General features: G+C 40.5%; 1 protein-coding gene across 1 annotated transcript in view; it reads left to right on the top strand.

Moving 5' to 3' along the window:
* LOC142103914 (uncharacterized) overlaps positions 1 to 25,244 on the top strand; it is a 57,830-nt gene that overhangs the window by 3,816 nt on the left and 28,770 nt on the right. The window contains exons 2-16 of the mRNA XM_075188295.1: positions 1,095 to 1,154; positions 1,576 to 1,719; positions 3,249 to 3,395; positions 3,935 to 4,057; positions 4,655 to 4,801; positions 6,041 to 6,220; positions 7,007 to 7,129; positions 8,256 to 8,369; positions 8,803 to 9,112; positions 10,593 to 10,702; positions 10,936 to 11,053; positions 12,211 to 12,302; positions 13,523 to 13,673; positions 21,791 to 21,900; positions 23,217 to 23,337. Coding sequence (XP_075044396.1) covers positions 1,110 to 1,154; positions 1,576 to 1,719; positions 3,249 to 3,395; positions 3,935 to 4,057; positions 4,655 to 4,801; positions 6,041 to 6,220; positions 7,007 to 7,129; positions 8,256 to 8,369; positions 8,803 to 9,112; positions 10,593 to 10,702; positions 10,936 to 11,053; positions 12,211 to 12,302; positions 13,523 to 13,673; positions 21,791 to 21,900; positions 23,217 to 23,337 — 2,035 coding nt within the window. The 5' untranslated portion in view covers positions 1,095 to 1,109. The remainder of the gene's footprint in view (positions 1 to 1,094; positions 1,155 to 1,575; positions 1,720 to 3,248; positions 3,396 to 3,934; positions 4,058 to 4,654; positions 4,802 to 6,040; positions 6,221 to 7,006; positions 7,130 to 8,255; positions 8,370 to 8,802; positions 9,113 to 10,592; positions 10,703 to 10,935; positions 11,054 to 12,210; positions 12,303 to 13,522; positions 13,674 to 21,790; positions 21,901 to 23,216; positions 23,338 to 25,244) is intronic.

The raw sequence follows: 25,244 nt of genomic DNA, 5'->3' as shown, positions 1-25,244 counted from the left end.
ATCAAAATATTTTTTAAATTTTCACTGCAGTGGTGCCAATATTTTTAGTCATCTGTGTATTGTTCTCGAGAGCGTTTATTGTTTAATGCAAGGAAGCCAGTGACCCTCGGACAGAGGTAGCCAACCTGTAGCTCTCGATCGTCGCAGCCTTTGGGCATGATGGGATTTGTAGTTTACCCAGAGCTGGAGAATCACAAGTTGCCTACCTCTGATGTAGAATATTGCTTATCCATTATGTAGGCTAATAATCATAATTGCAATTAGAAATACAACAAAATGTACTTTTTATTAGAATGAAAGAGGAAAATTGTCCTTCACGTTTCTGAGAAAAGTCAACATGATTAATATTTTCTTTCCCTGCAGTGCAGTTCTGTAGCACAGCGGTCAGGACTAGCAGGTTAGCTCTGGCTGCGTTACACAAGACTCTCGCAGAGATTTACTTTGCATTAACGAGAGATTGATGTGGCCCGTTCATCCGTGAGATCAACTACTGGAGTAATAAAATACATAGATGGAGAATAAAGGCACAATATAATGTGCTTTGCAGGATGGCAGAATGTAACATTGCTAGTAGGAATTTCTGTGACATAGGGGTATTTTTACTAAACTGTGGGTTTGATAAAGTGGAGATGTTGCCTATAGCAACCAATAGGATTCTAGTTAGCATTTATTTAGTATGTTCTACAAAGTGCTAACTAGAAACAGATTGGTTGCTATAGGCAACATCTTCACTTTTTCAATCCCGCAGTTTAGTAAATATACCCTTTAATGTTTAACTAGTGCAGTGTATAGATCAGAGGGTTCCAAGTTGCATCCTCAAGGGTTACCAACAGTTCATGTTTTCAGGATTTCTTTAATCATGCAGAGATGAGTTAATCTATTTGGCTGGGTCAGTATCTACAGACAGAATTCCTGGAAACATGAACTGTTGGTAGCCCTTGAGAACTGAACTTGGACACCTCTGCTATAGACTGTCACTCTACCCCTTGCAGGAAAGCTGGGTAGACTCGTGTATACGTCAATCACCCTTTACAGCAGCAATGCACAATACCTGATGTGCATGTAATGATTCAGACTCTGTGCTTCCTTCTCAGTGCCCGTCACACACTATGTGGAATTGGTATTCAGGGGATGAGTCTTCCTCCCCAGCCGCAGTAAGTGATATTTAATTCAATGATGAATTTATTTAAATCTAATCAATATGTTTAACACACATTATGTTTGTTTTAAATCTTTTTGTTTTTCCATCAAGCATTTGATTATGTGCTTGGTGTACTTGTTTAAAAGGAAACAATAATTACCAAAACAAATTGGGAGGAACATAATTTTAACCATTATCATTCAACAGAGAACTAAGTCAAAGAGCTTGCATTTAATTGTATGTGGTCCTAACCTCTTATATACATTTTCATGCTGCATTTCATCCGGGCTTAGATGTTTTTTCCATAGCGGACTTCAAATATTTCACTACCGCTTGTTAGCCAGCTTAACGGTGACGTTACCTAGTGTCCGATTTTATCCTTGTGATGTTTCGGTGCTGGGGAGATACGATCAGGGTCTATCTTCTGTTTGCAGGCCTCTGACAACCAAAGTGCTGGCACCATGTCAGTGGCAGATCTGACGGAACAGCTGGCACAGACGCAGCAGCTGGTGGTACAGCTGAAAGATCTGATCCGAGAGAAAGACAATGACCTGCGCAAGAAGGATCAAGAGCTCAAGGTCTGTACGCCGATTAAGCTTCTTATTTCCAAGAATCTATAAGAAGAATATTTAGCTTGTGAGCAGATTGGTTATTACAGGGGTGCATAAAATAAGCACATACGTCTGTGTGCTGGTTGTCCAGTGTCAGGGAGACTGACCAGATAAGTTGGTAGAACCATTCGTACATTTGAGGAGTGCGAGATGGGTCTGTATATAAGGTGTTCAGAAGGATTACATTTGAGTGGAACCTGTGTTTTAGGCTCATTGTAGCTCTTAAAGTTTCGCTGGCATTAATGCGGAATAGGAGAGCACTCCATTATCCGTTATATTGCAGTAGCTTCGGACTAGATTTGTCCTGGAAGGAGGTCAGGTTGACCCTGTGGATTTACTCAACAGTCCTATACTTCTGTGTCCAGGTGGAATCTGTAGTTTCTCTTGGGGGCGGGGGGTCATAGACATTACGGTCAAGGACCACTTGCGTAGCCCCTGAAAGACACATGTTGCCCACCACTGATTTCTAAAATGAACAGGAAAACAGATGTCTCCAAAGGAAAGGCTAACTAATATCCCTGCCCCTTTATCCCTTTATTAAAGTATAGAAGTCACTATTTGCAGTTTACATTGGTACATTCAGCGGTGGAAGTTGGCTGGTATACAGTGGTATGTTATACCGCCACGTCTCCTGCTGCCTTCATTGTAACACGACCATTCCATTCATTTACATTTTCCGTACCGCAACTTCTAAATTCCCACTTCAACCACTGGCTAGATGACAATTATTTGAGAGAGAAAAACACAATCTGTGGTCTAATATGTAGAATTGAACTTTTTCTACTGTTTTTTTTTTGTAAGGATTAATCGACCATACTGAATTAAAATACCTAATTGAAATCTAGACAAAATGTTTTTGAGAATTTTTTTTGTATATTTTATACGTTTCATTGAGGAGATATAGTGGGTATTGGCCCTACATTTAGAAGGTAGAGCTCTATGCAATATCAAAGGCCTCATTCCCACTGCCGTTAATTTCACAACATCGTTTATAATGCTTGTACAATGCAGGTTAACAGGTTATAACTACGGACCATTGTTTCTTGTTACTGTACCCTAGCGTTCCGGTTGCCTTGTTTATGTTTCCAGTTTTAAAACGCATCTTATTCCATAACGGCAAATAAATGCATTGGGGAAGCCTGTGTCTCCTCCAGTGACTTTATAAACACTATTAACAAACACAAGTGTTTGCACTCGTTTTTTTAGTTGCTTGTTTTAAAAATGCAAATGCAACACCAGCGGATATGTGGTCTAACTTACCTTCTCTCCATACCACTAAGAAATATACTGAAATATACTGAGCTAATCGGTTTAATCTCTTCCTTTAGGAGGTGATCATAGTGGTTGGAAGCCTTTTATGCTGTTTGTTTTTCATTTTTATTGCTTTTTTTTGCTTTTGTTTTTCTTTGTTTTTTTTAACTGGAGTTGTGTAGCGTTGTAAAAAGAATGCAGTATACTTGTCTTGTGGGTTATTGATAAGTTACATTGTTACGCAGGAAGAAAAGGAATCTTCAGATTCTAAGGTCTCTAAAGCAAAACTCCAAAACAAGGCCAGGATTGCATCATTAACCTCGCAGCTGGAAGACTTGAAGAAGCAGCTGACGTCGTCCGGGGCACAGGTCAAAAAAGTTGAAAAGAAAAAGGTAAATGTTTGCCATGAGCTTCTCAGGAACTGCGGAGTCTGAAATCGCCTCTTAAGTTGTTTGACTGTTGACACTGCCAGGGGTTGAGCTTTGCCTGGTAGAGAGGGTGCGACTTGTGTAAACTGCTGGATGTAATGGAAAGCGGTATAGTAACGTATCTGGTAACGCCTGTGCTCCAGGGCACTTTTGTTAGTGGCTCCAGTTCTACATCTGGCCGATTCCAGCAAGAGCTATTCACATTACTCTTAAACCTAATGACTGAGACAGGTTCTTTGTATTAAAAAAAAATATTTAAAACACGAACAAATTTCAAATATTTTGTATTTTGGAGCCATATTGATACTTGATATATCTAATAAACAATTGGATTTAGATTAAGGGTTACAGATAACCCAGAAATAAATGTCACACAAAGCTCTTTTTCTCCCTATGAATGGCATTTCAGATGCCTGGCTAATGATACTTGACAGATGCCTGTGCTTTCAACGTCTGCCAAATATCTGTAACTGATAATTAGTGGTATTTATATTTGATTTCAGGGCTCTGGAGATGGAGACCTGGAGAATGCGTCTGCGAATCGAGGGAAAATTCTTGTGTTGAGAAAACGAGTTGAAGAATTAGAGTCACAGTTGTCCATTAAAAATGAAGAACTCCAGAAAAAGGTACATTAAATATGAATCATTGTAAAATGAAAACAGAGCTACTGCTTCTACACCTCTGCTGTAAATAAGGAATTTGCAATTGCGTTTTAGTCTTGTAGGAAAATCTTCATCTTCACATTTAAATTGATTAGTTCATCCAGGTGTAAACCTAGCCGTTATATTGCTGCAATCTTTTCTCTTGCTAAAATCCATAGATTCCAATTAAATAGTATATGTTTTCAGTTTACAGTGGTTTTAGAAATCACTTGTGAGATACTAAACCAGTTTGAGTGTTTAATTAACAAATTATGTTTTGAGTGGAGTTGGAGGAGTAATATATACAGTTAAAGCACCATTACCCTGGATATGCCATTGACTGGATCTACCACAAGCAGAGCACATACCTATACTGATGTGTGAATGAGCTCTCAAGCTATAATTTTCCTGAAAATGCCCCATCTCCATAAGAGAGCGATTTATTCTGTGTAACTGTGCTATTTCATTGTATACATATTATTACATATTTCTCCTATTGGTTAATATTTTTAATATGTTGGAGCTTGTGGATTTCTCATTGACGATCGTCTGTGATCTGACCCTTTGCTGGTCGTTCTCCAGGACAAGGAACTGGAGGCGCAGCGTTTGCGTGGTTCTGAGATGGACGCCATTCTTGCGGCAAAGGAACAGAAATTGGCCGAAAAAGAGGCGTACATCGTTGACCTGCAAATATATGCTGCATCAAGTGTGCCCCAGGCGGAAATAAAGGTATTACTAGTGTCCCTAGGCTGGTACTAACTTCCACACCTAAAATATACTTTGTCTTTAATAAACTAGCTTCTAATTACATTTAAAAATTCTGCAAAAGGTGGTTACAATTGGTTGACTGTGTTCTTCTATCGGGTTTTTACAGAAGCATGTGCATTTGTTTGGCTGTAGCTCGTTAAAGGGACATTAGGGGGTAGATTTATCAAACCTTCTAAAAAGCAAAAGTGGAGGTGTTGCCCATAGCAACCAGTCAGATTCTAGCTTGTACTAGATAGATGATGTCTAGAATCTGGTTGCTATGGGCAACACCTCCACTTTCCCTTTTTTTTTCTTTTGTTGTTGAAGGTTTGATAAATCTACTTTGAAGTGTTCCAAAACGTCAGAATAAACACAGAAACCTGCAATCATCATAGTGAGCTGGGTCTTTATTTAACTGTGTTATTTGGAGGTTTTGCAGCATTGGTAGACCATGCACCTACATCGGTATACTAAGGAGTGTTGGCTGAATTGTCATGTTTTTGTGGGATTACCCATAGGAAGTCTAGTGGGTAAATGTATCAAGCTGAGAGTTTTTCGGCGGGTTTGAAAAGTGGAGATGTTGCCTATAGCAACCAATCAGAGTCTAGCTATCATTTTGTAGAATGTACTAAATAAATGATAGCTAGAATCTGATTGGTGTTTCAAACCCGCCGGAAAGCTCTCAGCTTAATACATTTAACCCTAGGAAAGTAAATATTTTTAGTACTGATACATATCTGAAACGTGTTCATATATATGGGGCAGCACGGTGGCTAAGTGGTTAGCACGGTCATGAGTTCAATTCTCGACCATGGCCTTATCTGTGTGGAGTTTGTATGTTCTTTCTGTGTTTGCGTGGGTTTCCTCCAGGTGCTCCGGTTTCCTCCCACACTCCAAAAACATACTGGTAGGTTAATTGGCTGCTATTAAATTCACCCTAGTCTCTGTCTGTGTGTGTTTCTGTTAGGGAATTTAGACTGTAAGCTCCAATGGGGCAGGGACTGATGTGAGTGTTTTCTCTGTACAGCGCTGCGGAGTTAGTGGTGATGATTATATATATTTGTGAATATTAATAGTAGTTACATTTTACAAGCCAACTTGTATTTTAGGTTTAGTGTCCATTAAGCCAACAAAGGCTGCTCCAGCTGTACTGACAGTGCAAGGTGATATGTTAGATACTCGTGTTGCTGAACTTATTACTCTTGTCATTTATCCCTGAAGCCGGTGACGCCAAAAGATTCTGACCAGGACCTTCAGATTTTAATCCAGAACCTGACCAGGAAGGTTGGAGAAAGTGAAGAGAGATACAGTCTCCTTCAGGAGCAGGGAGAAAGCTTAAAAGTCCTCCTGAACAAAGAGAAGGTTCAGTTCCAGGAGAAGGAAGCCATGTACACAGAAAACGTGAGTAGTCCGTTCCGAGCAGGTCCCTATTTGTGGTACTTGTAGCTCTTAGATGATCTCACAATTGGTTTATGTGGTTGTTCTGCAGAGGGTACTTTAGCTTTAAGCTAACATCATGCAGTGCTAGATTTAGCATCTGTTAAAAGAGACATTGTCCAAAATGGTCTTATAAATGGATAGACTGAGACAGATGTTATACAAAAAGAAAAAATTGGCGCCATATTGATATATGTGCGATAAAGAGAAGCCACACAATGGCCTACAGAAGAATGCTATAGATAGAATAAACAGTCCTTTTATATTTGTTAGGAAGCTAGTGCACAAAAATTGAAAAAGTTTGTTGTATAAAAAAAGCAGCGATGCATCAATGTACTTAACAGCTAAGCGTTAGTATATCTAATCTGCCCAACGCCCATGTCTGTGCTCCTACGGCACCTACTAGAGACTGCAGCAAAGAGATAAACAACTTACCCTGTTTAAATACCCCTATCGGTGCCACAATACCATGACAGTGCTAAAAACTGGTACGTGCGGCAGAGGAGGCACCTGGGAATAATAAACTAGCAGTCACATGATCAGACTTGAAGCTACCGCCCGGGAATATAACCATAATGCTTTGCAGCCGCAGAGAGCCATGGCACCAGCTGTCACCTATGAGTGTATATATATATAGATATATATATATATCTATATATATCTATATATATCGTGTGTATGTATAATATATATGTATAGTTTGCTGTTATCCCATAAAGACACTCAGTTCTTTAATTTCCATGTTTTCAGATACGGGTTTATCAGAACATGATTCTGGAAAAAGAGAAGGTGATGAAGGAGTTGGCGCAGAAACACGACCAAGAGATCTTTAAACTTGCGGCAAAATCTGATGCCAGCGCCGATCTTCATCAGGTATATATAGCGCCAGAAGCGTCTAGTCAGCCAACGTGTCCTCTAGCGTCATGGTACACGATTGCTGCATGTTCCCTTCATGATATTCTTTACAAGGACCTTTAAACTCAGGACATGACTAAGTAGTCCACATACCAGATATTAAAGGACTACTAAACCTTAAATACACCTTGGCTTCTATAAAATACATACTAATATTCACAGGTACATAAACTTTCATTTGCCATGCAGTTGATTGCAAGCCATTGTTCCCGGTTATTGCTCCAATCGGCCCTGTGGTGGCCGTCTGCTATTGATACACTTATGGTGCCCACGCAGACAGATCAGTTTCCAGTGCTTGGATCTATTTTCAACTTGACCAAACACTTCTGTGGCTGGAAGGATTCAACTACAATGTTTTTTGGTTGGATGATCACTTTGCACACAGTTCATCATCATCACTCACATCAGCCCCTGCTCCATTGGGGCTTACTGTCTAAATTCCCTAACATATACACAGAGAGAGAGAGAGAGACTAGGGTCAATTTTGATAGCAGCCAATTAACCTACTAGTATGTTTTTGGAGTGTGGGAGGAAACCAGAGTACCTGGAGGAAACCCACGCAAACACGGGGAGAACATACAAACTCCACACAGATAAGGCCATGGTCGGGAATTGAACTCATGACCCCAGTGCTGTGAGGCAGAAGTGCTAACCACTAAGCGACCATGCGTTGTCAGTAGTGGACCATTAATCAAGGTATTTGGTTGTTGGAATGTGTTCATTCCATACAGACAAGGTATTAGCAATAAAATGCTGGGTATACATCTAAGTCCACATACTTTATTTAGGAATGGTAACATTGAGTCTGCTGCTATGTATAGTAAACATGTTTGTCTGTAGCAGTAATACTCTTTATCTTAGTTTTTCAACGTCATCCTTCAGTCCACAAATTGCTGGAAGAATTTGTCTCTAACCCCCCAATATATATATAATGGTACAGTAGGTGGGGTGCGTTATTCCTTATAATACACAACTGCGTAATAAAATCCGAAGTTGGCAAGTGTAAGCAGTGACAATAGACCTCCCCATTTCTACAGATACTTTATATCTTGTGTAAATTACATAGAATTATTTGTCCTTACAGCTCCTCAAAGCTTTGAAACAAAAACTTCACGAGGAGGAAGAGGTGCTATTGGGGAAGAACCAGGTGATTGATGTTTTACAGAAGGAGCTGGACAGTAAAGATCATCAGTTTAATGTAAGTAGTAAAAACCTGTTTATATTAAATATATTATACGCAAACAAACCTGTTTGCCAATACAACATGGTACCTGTGAACTTTGTTTAGCAGATAATGACATATATTTGGTCCCCTTGGAGTTATTCTGCTTAGTTTAGTTGCTCTGGGTAACAGACACTGTTATGTAGTCATTTTGTGCTACCTACTCTGCAGATGTTAGCTCTATGTAGATTGGATTCACACACTGGTTCCTCCAACCAGCTTACAGACCGTTTGGTGACAATGACACAGGAAAGAGATAGACACCGTCAGATGCTGCTGATGGATGCATGCAATGGATGATCGGAGTTGTTATTTAGTGCTATGATCATTGCACACAGTGCGGTGACATCGCAGCAGGATTTGATTGTTATTTCGGTACGAGTATAGGATGAGTCATTTTATTTTGCAGGAAATGAATGAAAAGTGCAGACGCCTTCTGTCGGAGAAAGAGAACTTGCAATCCAAGCTGGACGCGGAGAAGCATGTAATGAGAGCTCAGCTCAAAGACATGATAGAGAAACACGAGACAGAGCTGAGGACGCTCGGCCTCCAGCATAACACAGCACTGCAGGAAATCCAGGAGAAGCACGAAGGGGAAATTCAGGAGAAATTCCAGACTATACAGCAACTTCAGAAGCAGCTGCAGGGACTGGCGAGCCCAGGAGACATCAGAGCTGGGTCAGCAGAGACATCGGATGCTGCAATTACCAAATTACAAGGTAATAGAGTAATAGTCTTATCATGAACTCTTCTCCATTCATGTCAAGATGAGGACTTCATTATTATGCTGCTGATTTGTTACTAATGCTGCTATGCTATAATGGAGCACTTTTGACTTTATATGCAAAAACAAAACATAAAAGTATTTTATTTTCTCCAGGTTTTACTTGGATGAACACATATGCAATTTTATTAGACCCGGAACACTCCATCACTGTTACAAAGGTGTTGTGTGGTGTTTTTGTGATATATATAGATATATATATTACATTGTATTCGAATTTCAAGAAAATAACCAGGGTTAGGGTTACAGGAAGAAAAGAGGAAGGGGGGGGGGGTACAAGACGTAAGCCAGCATCAAAATCTTTATGATCAAGCATGGAGTTAAACACAATGCACTATGGGGTATATTCAATTGTTGGCGTTACTCGTAATTACCGTTATTACGGTACCTTTAACGCTGGATTTTAGCTCGCAGCTCAGGGAGCTGCAAGCTGAAATCCGGGTGGGAATTGCTGTAATAACGATAATATTTTTAACGCCGCAGGAAACGCCAACAATTGAATACACCCCTATAAATGATAATATTTGAAATACGCAACATAACGTTTGTCATAAAACAAGACAGCAAACAGATCGATCTTAGAATCTCACTTGGGGGGGGGGGGGGGGGGGGTGGGGTGCAATTATAGGGAAAGAAAGTAGAGGGGGAAGGAGGATACTGGAATGCAATTCTTCATTTAGGTTGAGTAATTAATAGTTTTTTACTGTACAAAGATGGTTAGTAACTCTATAGACACAGAGGTGTGTGGCATCAGCAGTTACTTTATTGAATTTGTTGGTGCTAGATATGGGATTCCTAAATAAGCCAATAGAGGGAGCTCTGTGATGTAGAAACCTCTCAATGAGTTAAGGAAAAATGACAATGCAGCTTTCCCCTATGATAACTGTACATGATAAACAGTAAGATTGTTTCATACTCCTACATGGAACATCTAAATGAGAAAAAAAACTTACAAAATTATTACGTTTAAACAAAGTAAATTGATTTTAAAAAGTTGCAATGCTTTCCTGCTTTAGTTTGGGGAAAAATACACGTAATTGTATTTATTTAGTGTTTAATTTTGCAGGTGTGCAGGTAAGATATCTATTATATAGAATCCTGTTATGCAGAATATGTTGAGAATGTCACTAAGCTCCTCCTCTTACAGTCACTGTGAGGAGCACAGCGGAGCAGTTGGAAATACTAGTGCAGTGTAGAGTAATATGGGGGCAATGTTTAAATGTAATTCAGCATATTCTAGGCATGGTGCTTCAAATTACGGAAAACAAAAGCTTTAACCTGAAATCTGTAATTCCTGAATATTTTAGATATTCTATCCCATAGCTGTGTATACGAAAATCATAAATAAAAAGATGCGTGGTTTGAATGTGAATATACGCCACGACTTACGTGTGTTTAATACTCTGTTCTTTCAGGTGAAGTAAAGTTGAAGACTGAAGAGGCAAGTAAATCAGAGGCTAAATTCCTTAAAATGAAGGCATGGTCAAAATCCAGAATCAGGCAGTTGGAAGAAGAACTAAAAATTGTACAAGTACCCGATCATTTGTCTTATCTCAGAACCTTTCTCTTTTTCCCACTTCTGCCTGATTCTCAGACACAATAGAACCGTCACATTGTCCTCCAGCTCTTCTCTACCATTCTAACACTCTACGCTTTGGTCTTCTTCTCCGGTGTTTCCATTATACATGACACAAGTAATAATTGGAAGTTAGAGAGCTCCCATCCCTTTCCCTTACATTATGTGTGTTCTTATTATAGTCTGACGGAAAGAGCCAGGAGATGTCCTTATTAAATGTCCGTGTTCTGGAGCTGGAGGAAGAAAAGAGAGATCTGGAAATGAAGCTGGGGTCGGTCGCAGATTTGCAGTCAATCAATGGTAAATTTGTGGTCGTTGTAAGAACAATGCATCTTCACCAGTCTTCTGTTTGCTGAATGTCACCCGGGAGTTGCAGCTTAAGTATGTGATTTCTGTTGTCTAAACATATATGTGATCCGTTCACATAGGTCCACATGGAATATAGCTTGTAATTAGCGTCTGTTGCTCATCTTCATTCTTATAAATTTCTCAGACATTTTCATACTTGTTATAAGGATCCCAGAAACTGTACGGAAAGCTCAGGAAACATTTTCAGTGATGTATGTGCAGCGTAGTCCTCCAAGGATCAATATGTCTTAATTAAATGACATTGAAAAATAGCTGCGTGTTCCTAATGTATTATTCCGTCAGCACTTCTATGTTAAACGCCAATGTGCTTGCTGGGGATTACAGAACGTCTTGTAATTTATCCATCGACCCTTAATTGGTAATCTAGTTTTTGACTCATAGATTTATCTCTTTAGTTTAAAGGTATGAAGACTTGGTATCAGGCTGTTGATTGCCTACAGTCAATTGTTTTTAAGAAATGAAAAGTTAACTTAATATACCAACATTCCAGAAATTACTACTGTTATAGCCAATGGTGGAAGTGGGGGTGTATATGGTGGTATGTCACATACTGACACTTCCCCTGCTGCCTTCATAGATAGATAGATAGATGGGCAACATGGTGGCTCAGTGGTTAGGACTTCTCTCTCACAGCACTGGGGTCATGAGTTCAATTCCCGAGCACATTTCGATTATATTTTTCATACCATTACTTCTAAATTCCCCCTTCAGTCATAGCACAGCACTGCATGTATAGTCGGATATAAGGACTCACTTGGAGATTTTCTTAAGGAAAGTTTAGGATATTCGTTATATTACTTAATACATTTCCAACATTATATATACAGTTACCAGATAAGGTGGAAGTTGATTTTGACCCCACGTTGATATGTCAGACATGACTAGGACAGGTGCCAGTAATGTTTGGCGTTAGATATTGTGCTCTGGTTGACAGAAATTGGATTTTTATGTAAAATACAAATCTGATGTAGTTTGTAGGTAGTGCAGTCTGTGTGTTCAGGGATTTCCCCATCTTCTTTACCTATCAGAAGATTGAGAGATTAATGTAGGAGTCTGGTTGATTTTCCTTTATTATTAATTTCTCACAGAACAACTCCTGGCCAAGCTGGTGGTGTACGAGGAGCAGCAGAGGAAGCTGCAGGCGGATCTCGAGCATGTGGCAAAGAGAGCAGACTCCCAGGTGAGTTACGTCCATGTGTCTCCCTGTGATGCTGTATAACTGTCATCTGTACTGGGAGCGTCCTGTGTCACAAGCTGCTTACTGTCTGCACCTCCCGTATTGTCACATGATTCTACCCGATACACAATGACCTGTTAGAGTGTACAGTGTGTTGTAATGTGCTCGCCTTGTGCCCCAGTGTGTCTATGGAAGTATATTGCTCAATAAGGGAAGTAACTCCTATGCGTTCACTGTACAAAGTAAAGGTAATTATACAGAGGCTGCTGGCGGCCACTCTGATTGTGTTAAACGAAAGAGGGCGGGATTCTCAGTCTCTGTATATAGTGTGTGGCCCCGGACAGCTCGCCCCCTGTTAAGGACGTGAATCCGTTATCCTATGCATGGCATTACTGTAAAGACCATCAAGAAGTAGCTCAGGCTCCAGTGCAACAACTTTTTGGGGACACCTCTCCCCCACATCCTCAATCCCCTTTTCCCCCCATAAAGAAAGTTAAAGTAAAGTTTCACTTGAAGCCCGATGATGTGCCGATTAATGGCTGTGGTCGGATCTTCATGCACACGAGTCGGATTGGCATCTCCTTCGTAGGGTCATCATTTGACGTCGCTGCCTGTCTACCTACTGAATCCATAAGGCAGTAGCATGTGTGACTTGTAGAGAGCGTCATGTTCCACTGCCCTCCTCACCGCCCCTGATTACTGATTGACGCTGACAATGCTGCTCTATTATATTAGCTGTCAATGTAATAGCTAATAGTAGTTACTAATAGATCCTGTTTGCATTGGATTGATTAGTAATAAAAATAGGGACCTCTTTGGGTCTCTGAATCCTTTCGTTTTCCGCTAATTATATAAAAAAGGTAAAAACAAAAGCCACGTCCCCTTTTTTGTATTTATAACTGAAACCTTGAATAAAGGTGCACACATTCAGTAACCCTGTAGCCTAAGACTACATTGGGAAACATTATGGAAAAGTATAATTTGTGATTGTCTTTCTGGTTTTCCGCAGCTATTGGAAGTAAAATAAAAATCTACTTATACGAACAGAAACATGAATAAACAATGCAACATTTGCTTGGGTAAAATGAGGAATGTAAAAAGGGCATGCCTATGATATTTGCCTGGTTATAGAGAAGTTGTCCGGTTTTGAAGAGGTTAAGCATTATCCCACATTACCCAGAGTGCTCTGTTCTGCGTATGTGACATGTATGTAATGGTTGCAGACCAGCGAGTCGGGCAGTGTGGACGAGCTACAGAACCAGCTGCTGGAATGGAATGATATGAGCCCGGAGAATGACATGAGCCTGGACCACGAGAGAGAAGAGACGTCTGTTAGAGCCCTGAGGATGGCTCAGATAGAAGAGGAAAGAGAAGGTAACTTCTCTTATTTCCATCACAAGATAAAATGTCACTGTCTAGTTGCTGCGTCTGGCTCTCTGCCACAAACTATGGTCTGCCTTAGGGTTAGCTTTCTGGGTATCGATTTAAAGTGCACCTCTGACTCAACCAGCTCTAAAGCAGAAAACAGCCTTCATTACATTGTGTAGAAGGATTAGCGGCAAAAGTATAGATCACTGGTGGATAAAACATGTCCCAGGGGCTGCGTGCCACCTCTAAGGGGCTTTACCTCCTAACCAGGAGTAGATTCTCAACTAGTCCTTTCCCATAGAAATAAAGTGTCAGAATTGAGCATTCACAGAGCCTGTATACAGGTCTCATATGTCACCCAGATGCCTCAAACAATTGCTGACACTGGAAATATTTACTCCTGTATGCTTATTCTTCTAGAATTCCCAATACTTGTGTGCATATCGCAGATAATGAGACTAGACCCAGCTGACTGCATCATTGCACTTGATAGCCCAGAGGGGCGCAGGCTGTGGCAATTATAAACTGAAAGACCGTTCTCACTTTTTAAAAAACAATTATGTCTCCATCTACGCAGTAGAGTAATTCTTAATTAGATGCTCATCAATCATAGCTTAACTTGCAAATTGGCATGTCTGGGCTCAGTCATGAAGGTGCAGGGGCATTTTGTGATCTTATGCTTCACTGCAATTGCAGAGTGTGGCCTCGTTAAGACAGACAGATGGGCGCTATCGGAGCGGTCCAATATGTCGCCCACCATGGGTGTAAGCCATGAGGAAATGGTTAGTCCCCTTTACTCTCCTCCGCCTCGGTATATCCCACCTCTGTATGCAAATTATTACAATTTGGGGCTGGTCATTGGTGGCACTAATACGGGCGGGGGGCCACATTCTTCAATTGCAAGCTATAAACCTTTACCTAACACTGAGTGAAAGAGACACTTTCTGTGCATGTGTACGAATTGCTTTGTGTTTGATCATAGAAATGTGTCATAAGTACAAATCCATGGTGATTGGGGCTTCAATGTAAAGGTCTAATAGTTCTGTTGAAATGTATTACTGCATTGACTTACACTTGTACGTAGGAGAGAATGATTAAATACTGAATAGTTATAGACCATTAGCTGCTGGTCCCAATGCTATAAATTCAGTAAGCTGTAGTATTCCTTAAATCAAAAACCTCACATTTCTTTACAACAGTCTCGTGGATGAACAATATGTAATTTATCTTCTATTATCTTTTAAAGGCCCTTATTTAAATTAATAGTTACATATAAGAGAGTCTGTACTGGCCACAACTCTAAATGATAATAGGTCTGATAATATATTTAATTTACTATTGTATCCAACAAATGGGCATTTACACAATTTACATCCATCTCCAATATTCTCCAGTATAACTGGACGAACATATTCTGCCTATACAGACGGATATTATGTCAACACACCACGTGTGTTGTGAACCAATATTCAGTAATATTTTTTGCCCCCACAAGGCCAGTTTTGCTTGACCCTCTACTTAACGTCCTCACAGAGCTCCCCAGTTCCATCCTCTCCCACCTGACATCTATATAGAAGAAAAGGTGTTGGAAACATATTCTTTATTCTACTAGTGATTGTGAGTGCTGGCAGACATAACGATGAAGATTGTAAACGAATGCAGCAAGTGGCATATTGCCACACCTGGAATTTTGCAGATGTTGCTGCAATTCTGAGCTTGTGATTGGCCTTGCTTTCGTGAATATTGGTTCAGCTCACAATTTGGCTGACTACACCCTATGGACACTTACAAAACCCCAAACAAATCCAAAAGGTGATAAGAATCATCCCACAAGCGATGGTTGCGTAATGATTTTTCTTGATAAAAGCCATTCAGATTTATAGCCCAGCTTCCATATACAAATAAGATGGATAGTAATACATACATATATAACAGGGCAGCTGGCCACTTCTGAAAAGCTTGGTAGCAACTGCGAGAGAGACGCTTATGGCCATTAAAGGCGCCCTTCCCTTAGCATACAGCGTATATTTGTTTACTGTTAGAGGCAGTGGTTGAAGTGGGGGTTGCATTACATTTTTGTACCGTCACTTCTAAATTTCCACTTTGACCACTGATTAGAGATGTACCCAACAAAGACTATCTATCTGTAATTAATCTTATTGTACTATTTACATCCGTGAGACAATATATGGCCTTTAAAAAAAATTAAAACCCTCTACTCTGAAACAGACAGAGGGCTCATTTCCAGTGATATAATTGCTATATGAGCGGTGGCTGATTAATGCTACCATTGGGCACTGTTGACAACCTAAGCGTTTCAGTTTTCATTAGAATGCTCTGAAATCTCATTACACAAAGGGAATTATTTAAAGGGACACTAGTCTCATTTTCCCTGCTTGATAGTGCCCAGTACAGGGAAGTCTATATGCGACACATAGGGGTAAATTTATCAAGCTGCGGGTTTGAAAAGTGGAGATGTTGCCTATAGCAACCAATCAGATTCTAGTTGTCATTTTGTAGAATGTACTAAAGAAATGATTGGTTGCTATAGGCAACATCTCTACTTTTTCAAACCCGCAGCTTGATAAATCTACCTCATAAGGGGAGATTCAATTCCCTGCGTTGTTCTTTAGAACAACGTGGGGCGCAGGTCATTATTGGTACTACCGTTATGCGCATTATTACCGTTAATCAGCGTCAAAATTACCAAACTAACGGTAATAATGTGCACCTCACGTTGTTCTAAAGAACAACGCGGGGAATTGAATCTACCCCATAGTGTTATTTCTCCCTCTGTGCAGGCTGTGAACAAACTCTTTGTATGCTATCAGCCATATTTCCAGACCTGACCCCGGTCCAATGATATCACATGTGTAGCTTGTCACTAAGTCACAGAATAAGCTATAATATAGCAATATATATGGGGAGTCCATTTAATAACAATTATATGCTGTATCCCATAGCACCAATCAAATGTCATTTTAGCAAAGTGGTGTTGTTAAATTAATGAAGGCTGATATCTGGTTGCTCTGTGTATCATTGCGTTGTTAGTAATCAAGCTGCCAATAGTATTTATATCCTCAGCAATCTAATGCTTCCAAGTCTTCTTTCCCCAGTAAACAGAAAAATATCCCCCCTAAATTAATTTTATAATGCAGCCAATCACTCACGTCCCAAGCTCGGTGTATCTCTGGTCAAGGTCTTGCTTGCTCCACTGATTTTGAATGAATTAGGTCTGGGGTCTCTTTCAGGCTTGTGCCCTGGGGAACTGCCCTAAACCCCCTTATCTACCACTATATATAAATATATTATTGGGGTCTTATTGCTTTATCAACATGGACCGAGCATGATTCCATCTTCTTTCTGTTTTTGTTTCTTCACCATTAAATGAGCCCTGCACTCAGCTTTCCTCCACGTCACCCACTTCTACCCACACTGTGATTTGTTCAGCCACTAAGGACATAAGTTTCCCATCAGTTTTGTGCATGCAGGTTCCTTTATACCGGTTAGTGTCGTACTGCTGATGCGTTCCCCCGGAGCGTTATCTTGTGGCGGAAACAGACAGCAGTATGGTCTTCACTAGTCTTCATTTCTATACTTTTTTTTATTTTTTATTATTATTATTTTTGTTAACATCATAACCAGTTTTGTGCTTTTATGATTTTTGTCTAAATTCTAAGTTAACCAACTCATCCTGCTTTTCTGTGTTTCACTTGAATCAGCAGTATTAGTCTGTTAATGTACCTGTATCCTAATGAAAATGCACATAGCACTTTTTTGGGCTTGAGCAATATTTGTTAAAATGTAGCCTATCAGTCCAGTAGGAGGTTATGACATCACTGAGGCAGGAAATTCCTAATGGCTTAGTAATGTCACTAGTTCTGAATACGTAGGCTGAATATTGGTTTAGCCTACTAAATGGCTAGTTCCGTTGCATGCAGGTGACGTGCACTTTTATAATGGGATTTTTGTGCTTATGTTCAATCCTTTTCTCTGAATCTGATGGGGGCATACCAGGTCCAAACAGGAGTTTCACCAAGTCTGAAACTCGTCCCCCTTCTATATCCCCTCCCCACATGGAATTTGGTTATTTTTATAGCTAAGCCCCACAGGAGAGAATAAAGGAAAGGAATGAAGAGGAAGAAATAACATTCTGCATAAACAAACTTTTTACAGGAGAACAGGAGAGTAAAGGGTGAGGACAGGGTCTCCCAACAGATTCAGAGAAAAGGGTTTAACACAGGTACAAAAATCCATTTTCTCTTACATCCAATGGGAGACACTGACAATGGAGACTTCCCAAAGCTGCCCATCCGTGTGGCTACGCTCAGGAATTGCAGCACACAGCACCTTCTGTCCAAAACTGGCACCAAATACTAGCGAAAATATTAAACTTATGAAACAAGTATCAGACAGCTGGCCGAGACAACTGCTCAGCTGGGTCCCGTGCTGTGGCCCCCAGAAGGTGCTCACAGAACTGACAGAATATGCTTCTAAACTGTGATGAACATGTTTCCCGTCCCAATGTAAGCCGGTTGGATCATCCATCCAGCAGTTGTTTGCTTCAATGCAGGCCTACTGCACATGTAAGAATCATATGAAAACTCGGAGCTTCTTTCTCTGAAGATTGATCTTGCTGGAATCACAATGCCCAGATTTAAATGAAACCTAGAAACTACTTTAGACTGGCAGGATGGCTTTGTGATCAAGTCAGCTCTATCCTCCTGTAAAAAAGAGTTATTGAGATCAGTAACGAACTCAAGATGAAGTTCAAAACACAATGAGCTATGGGAGGATTTGTGTAGAGATTGTATGTGGATAACTCCCTGCGAGAATCCTGCACTTCTGATAAAGTACCAGCCTCTTCTGAAAGGAGACAGAGCTGAAATCACGACTTTAAAAGAATGGCGTTTCAATCCACTATCCTATATGTCCAAATCAAGCTCTCAGAATTCCACCGTATTGTATGGCACTGCCAACTCCTCGCTGTCTTGAATGTTTAGTTGTTGCTGCACTAAATCATCAACACCCTGCCGCCTAGTGGAATCCTCCACCAAGTGCCATAAATCCTCATTGTCCAAGACCACTGCTGCCTCCTCCTCCTGAGAGGAGAACCCTCGCAGGACGACTACTGTTGGACCTTTCAAAACCATAGCAGGGACGGCGGAATGTAGAATCCTTTCTAAAGAGGAGGAAACCTTAACGTGGTTTTAGACATAATTTACTAGACTTTGGGTCCCAATCTCCTCATCGGGTGGAGTCGTAAAAGGTGATAAACTGACTTTCTCACTGAGGATTCAGCAGAAGGGAGATTTTCTTTGCATACCCCACAGGAACGTGTGGTGACCTCTGTGAGCTCGTAGACTGGACCAAATATTTAGCCAGGCTGATCTTGCAAGATCCATGGCCTCTCTGTATGGGTGTCGTGATTCTCAGCGTTTCACGCTGTGCATAAGGCATTGGCCTCTGATAGTTTATTTACATTTTGAACACATATAATGAAACAAACGCCTTTCTTCCAGATGTAACTGGATTACTCCCTTGACCTGACAACCTCCCTTACACTAATATAGGGTAGAAGCTGGCATGTGTCCACAGTTTTGGCTGGCCCTTCACTTTGAGGAAGGGCTGTCAAGAAGGATGTGCTAGGCTTTGCATATTCCCCCCAAAGTCTGACACTAAACGTGGACGGACCTCTGTTGGCCTGACTCACCTCTCTAACACTGAAGCTGTGCACTTCCATGCATGGCCTGGTTATTGGAGCTTCCAGTCGGGAGAGGGAGTTCACTTACATAGTCAGCGCTCATGGTCAGTATCTACAGCGCAATTGACCAAGATGACCGCCTCTAGAGGCTGTTTCTCGCAGGGAGCAGTGGAGGCAGCACTAACAGGGTACCTCTTCAGCCCCCCTTCCCCCTACATCCGACTCTTGCCATGAGGCTGTCAATGTTGTGGGCAGCATTGGCGGTGAAGAGGTTAAATTAAATGAAATAAAATAAAATCCTACGGTTTGATGAAACGCACCCTACTCCTCTGAGCACTCAGAAAAAGGGTGTATTAATGATGTAGAAAGAGGACGCGTTTCAGACTTAGTGAAGAGAATTTAAATGACCAAACTCCTTCTTGGAGCCTCTATACACATTGTCAGTGTCCCCTGCAGCATGCAAAAGAAATATCAGAGAACATGAACTCACTTGGCCAGATTTTGTAACACACATGAATCAGTATTCAAAACTCAAAGCCACTGATTAACGCTGAAGCCCCACAGACCTTATCAAGCCAGGTCCCAGTGCTTGTGAATTAAGGAGGTTCTGATAATGCAGTCTGTCTGTCTGTTTGTTTTTTAAAGCACAAGTGAGACTTGCTAAAATAACTGAGTTCAATGTTAATTTTAGAGGAAGAAACAGGTGATTTTTCCCTGATTGGCAACATTTTTTGGTGCACTATTAAATACAGGTATGGGATCTGTTATCCAGAATGTATACATATTAGAGTTTCCAAATGGGTTTTGTTCTGTAATTTGGAGCAACAAGCCTAATATATACTAAATTACCTTTATTATTGACCCTTATTTAGCCGTCATTAAATTCTTTAGCAGTGTTCCTAGGCAAAATTGGCACCTGGTGATCGTACCTGTGTTTATGGCATTGTCACCCAGCAGCGGAAATTATTTCCCTTCTTTCTTTCTGGTTTGTTACTTTTTCTGGCTAATTGGAGATTCTGGATAAAAGATCCTATATGTGTACAAACCATTAACATACAGCCATAGCTAGATAAACAAATAGATTTTCTTCTGTGTAATGAAAGAAATGGAGCTTAGTATTTTGTATAAGATATATATATATATATATATATATATATATATATATATATATATATATATATATATATATATATATATATATCCTAGCCTCTGGTAGCTAAACTGTGCTCTTTAAAATATCACTAATCATAAGATAATCTAATATAAAAAAAAGACCTTTGGACATTCACACGTATAATATAAATTATATAATGCACATAAATGTTTCCAATATTGTAGATGAGTAATCATTTTGTGTTAATTTTAGGCTTGCAAATATTCTCAAGCTGTATCGGCAACAATTGCCCGACATTGGCATGTGTCTGGCCCCAAAACAACTGTATTGCACTAGAATAATTCAATTTATGGCTGAAAATATTATAAGTTAACTGCACTGATAAACCCTCACATGAACCGGATGCGTTGGCGGACCACCAGATGACCGGATCTGTCTGATTCGACCACCCACGCGTTTCGCCAAATTAAAAACTGTTCCTGGCCCTTGGGCAGAATGGCAGGATTGGCTGGTGTGCAGCCAGCATAAAATTTTAACCCTAATTTTAATAACTTCAGTTCTAACGAGCTCTCAAATCATTACCATTTATATTTGTGAATGTTATAAGCTCTTTTTTTTAATCAGGCCACTTAAATTTTAGGTATATGGGAAATTTTCTAAAACTCTGCAAGTCTAACCTCTGTATCAGGAAGTACTTTTGTTTCTCAACTTTTCTTTGCATGATGAATATTACTCACTGAATCAACTTAACACTTTGTCAGATCACAAAACAGATGGGAATGTACTTGTTACACGTGTACAATTGCCTAGTTTGAAATTGTGTTTTCTGCTAATGTGTGACTTTAAGTGATGTGTATTTACATATACATATGTGACACATTATATATATTTATTTAATCTGTCACATAGAAATCATATTGTCATTGAATAATTGCATTGCTTGATGCACTGTACTTCATTCTTGTGACTTCCTCAGATTAACGCATTATTTTCTGCACTGAACGCAGATGGATCAAGACAGTAATCATCTGTCTTGATCCGTGTGCATCCCTGAAATTGACTGTGTTATTTAATTATTAACACTTTGTAGCACATGTCCATTCCAGTTTATTTAGCAAATCCTGGTCTTGTCCAACAGCTGTTTGGCGACTTGTGCAGTGTTTTGTGGGTCTGGGGAGCTCACAAGGTGAATGAGGTGGTTTGAAGTTGGGGGTGATGGGTCAGTGGAACTTTTATGTAAACTGCTTTCCTGTGGCACAAAACTGATTGAGGATGACTGGTTCTTTCCTGGCTGCTCCGATCCAGCCATGGACTCAGGGCAGGTGGAACTGGAGGAGGAGCTGAGCGCAGCTCGAGGACTAGGAAAACTGCGGCCAGCGCGGAGGAAAGGGAGCAGAGGAGCCGCCAAGCTGCAGGTTAGTGCGCGTTTGTTCAGTCGCTCTTAATGCTTTGTCTAAAGGAAAATGGTCAACTTTTGTGCAGCCTCTTTTAAAGGTACCTTCCTCTAAGTTAGTCTGGGGTATTGCAGCCGTTGTGTAGATGGACAGGACATGCTTGTTGTTGTAGTTCAACAGTGGGGGGCCTACAGGAGTCTCTTCTATTGGAGCTGCAGGACAAGAGCTCCTTTGCTGCCGGAGCCCAACCCAAGCTGTCGTCAGCCCCACACACTTTGCATTATACACTCACTTTAAACAATAGTCCTCACTTATTTGTCTACTAAAGCTGGGTGCACACTACAGAATTTTCCACCAACTTTTTATGCCGATCGATTTTACATGCGATCGATGTTCCGATCGCTCGGTCCATGGACTGCATACACACTAGCCTTGTTTAGGACGATAAAGGGAAGAGCGGACGTCCCTTTAGTGACTTTTTACAGCCATGTTGTCGTGAGCAATGACTGTAATTTCGTACTCACTGTTGTGGATCGGTAGGAAGTTTATACACACTACACAGCGGAAACGAGATTGGAACGAAAATATTTAACGGTACGACCAACCAAATGAGGCGACAATCGTCCATCTGGGCAGACTTTCGACCATCGTGTCACTACACACACTGACCCGACTTTTGAACGAGCGGTCGTATGTTGGCTGGTTGAGACGATTATTGAACAAAAACCCTGTAGTGTGTACCTAGCTTAAGTGCTGCTAAAGCCAATCACTGGGTGTAATAAAGGGACCTCAAAGGTGTCTTGTGTTTGCATCTCATCCTGCTCTTCTGCAAGCAGTGTGACTTTCCAGTATAAAATATAATCTCCTGCTGGGTATTACAGTACAGTACATTAGGTTGGTTGAAGACATTCTGAAGACAATACAAATGAAGTAGAAATACCATATAATAAAATAATTTGGAAAAAATGGGTGAGATATCCGAATCGAAAGACAAATATGACCTTTCTGGGGTCTGGTGTTTGTGCCATCAGGTGGGGCCCCCAATGTCATGCTAGTAATTCCTGATGATCCCCATTTAACAGGACAAGTTGGGACAGATCCCTAGAACTGTTTTACCTTTTTTGGGATATTAAAGGAAGTAGGGGGTGGGCTTTATTTCTAGGTCACATGGGTGTCTCGGATTTAAATTTTTGCAATAAACAATCATATGCAGGAAGAGAGTCCCCACCTAGATAATAATTATACCATTTATTCTAATTGATTATGTATCTGAACAATGGACAAATAAGCCCCCAGGTTTCCGTTGTCTAATTTTATTTTTTCCATGTTTTAATCAGGATGAATTTGATTACAACAACAAGAGTTTCGAAGAACATCATCTAACTCTGGAGAGCAGCGATTCTGTAGAGGGCGAGAACATGGGAGGTTGGTGGCCTGAATACGGTTCTCCTAATTCAGGTGTGACCCCACTAGACAGTTTATTGACCCCTTGTCTGAACCACACGGCAGACAAGGGGCAGAGCATGCACTGCATCACACCCCCCTCACCAAACTTTTTTGATTTTTATTTTTTATTATTTTATTAACTGACCGCTCATTGAGTGCTGGTTGCTAACATGTGAAACATGTTTTATTTTGTGACTATTATTTTGCTCATTTGTTTGTTTTTTCACTTTGAGGCATGTGCAAGCTGGATGAACTGCCTAGTTTGGCTCAAGGGTATCTCGCAACGTTTCTTTGGTGGTCTGTACTGTCTACATGTGTAATATGTTTCTTTATCGTATTTACCATTATGTCAGTAGCATGAAAATACTTTGATTCAAAACAACCAATCAGACAGCTGGTTTAATAAAACTAATTTATACCAAAGTTGATTGGTTGCCAGAGGTAAGAGCAGATTGTTCCATTTAAATGAATAAGCCGTTAAATGATGTAAAGTTAACGATTTTCCACCTTCAGGTGAATTTAATTAATTGGGTGTTGCATGTTGTCCGGAAAATTTTAATAAATACAATGTTTTATCTTTATGGCTTCTCCTTGTGCGTGTAAACCGTGTATTCATCATTAAGCAGATCTTCTTGTTACAATTGTCCTTCTAGCATCTAGCCCTTGTAATGTCCCACAATTTGCAGGGGAACATGGACAAGGCAATCCTTTAGTCATCTGAGGGTAGAAAATCTCTTTAAGTCTTATTATTTCATGTACTGACTAGCAGCACTAATGGTAAATTGACCTTTTCCGATAATTTGCAGTATAGAATATTTTTCAGTCTCACTCTTTCAGGGCGACGTAACATTGGCTGTTTAACTCTTTAATAGCTTTCATTACCAATATAGTTATTTGTTGGTTTGTACATTTGATCTTTTATAGTTGATCAAGTAATACAGTTTAAATTAAAGCGTACCCGTCTCCTACTCACACGAAGTCTTGGTGGCACCGTGGAACACCTTGGCTTTGTACCGTTGTGCATGGGTGATTCCTCGCTGCTCCGATCTGCTCTTTTCTGAGTAGAGTGGTAGCTTCGAGGGGTGATTCAGGGGTTCTCAAACAGGGGCCTCCGAGAGAGGAGGGGCACCGGCATTTCCGGGGTCCAGTCACCGCCAGGCCCTGACGTTTTTGCACTGCTCCACAAACCCTGTAGCACCCATCTGCTTTGGCAGAAATTTAAACACACTGGCACAAATCAAGGTGCAAGGTGAGGCCGAAGTTGGGTTTTGCTCTGCATCTGAGTTTTGTAAATGACCACAGGAGTCACTATATTGTAGACTGAACCATTTGTCATGATTCCTATCAATTGTGTGGCATGACTGAGGCATGAGGTGTTGTGTACCTCATAAAACTGGCTCCTAGTTGCCTCATATGCTGCCTTCACATGACCGTGGTTCATACTCTGCTTCAGTGATATTACTCTTTCCTAGGCTACATGTCTGCATTAGTGGGGTCCTCCTGTTCACCCCACTGAATGGCTGTCTGTGTTTAGGTAACGGGTACACAGTAAATAAGTCGCTCCTGTACATGTACGCTACGTCGCTGCTCCTGTTTGTGCTGCAACATTTGGCTTGCTGGATGTGTTCATTTTAATTTTGTACTAGTTTGATTTTATCTATTTGAGGAACAGTGGTATTTTGTTAAGCATACTCTATCCTGCAGCTGAATCAATGCACGTCCAAGATTCTGCTTCATGAAATAGTAGACAGGGTAACAATCCATACTTGTTGCACTTTTGGGCCCCTAAATCTAATACAACATTTTGCCTTTTATAAAATAGCTATTTATTACAATCCCAAATACATATATAATTGTTCCCCCTACCCTGGAGAAAAATCAGATGTTTGACATTGTACTTACATTTCCTTTTCATCCTA

The sequence above is a fragment of the Mixophyes fleayi genome, chromosome 10, assembly GCF_038048845.1.
Source record: "Mixophyes fleayi isolate aMixFle1 chromosome 10, aMixFle1.hap1, whole genome shotgun sequence".
NCBI classification, from domain to species: Eukaryota; Metazoa; Chordata; class Amphibia; order Anura; family Limnodynastidae; genus Mixophyes; species Mixophyes fleayi.
Note: the sequence above shows the minus strand (reverse complement) of the source record. Positions and strands in the feature narration are given on the sequence as shown.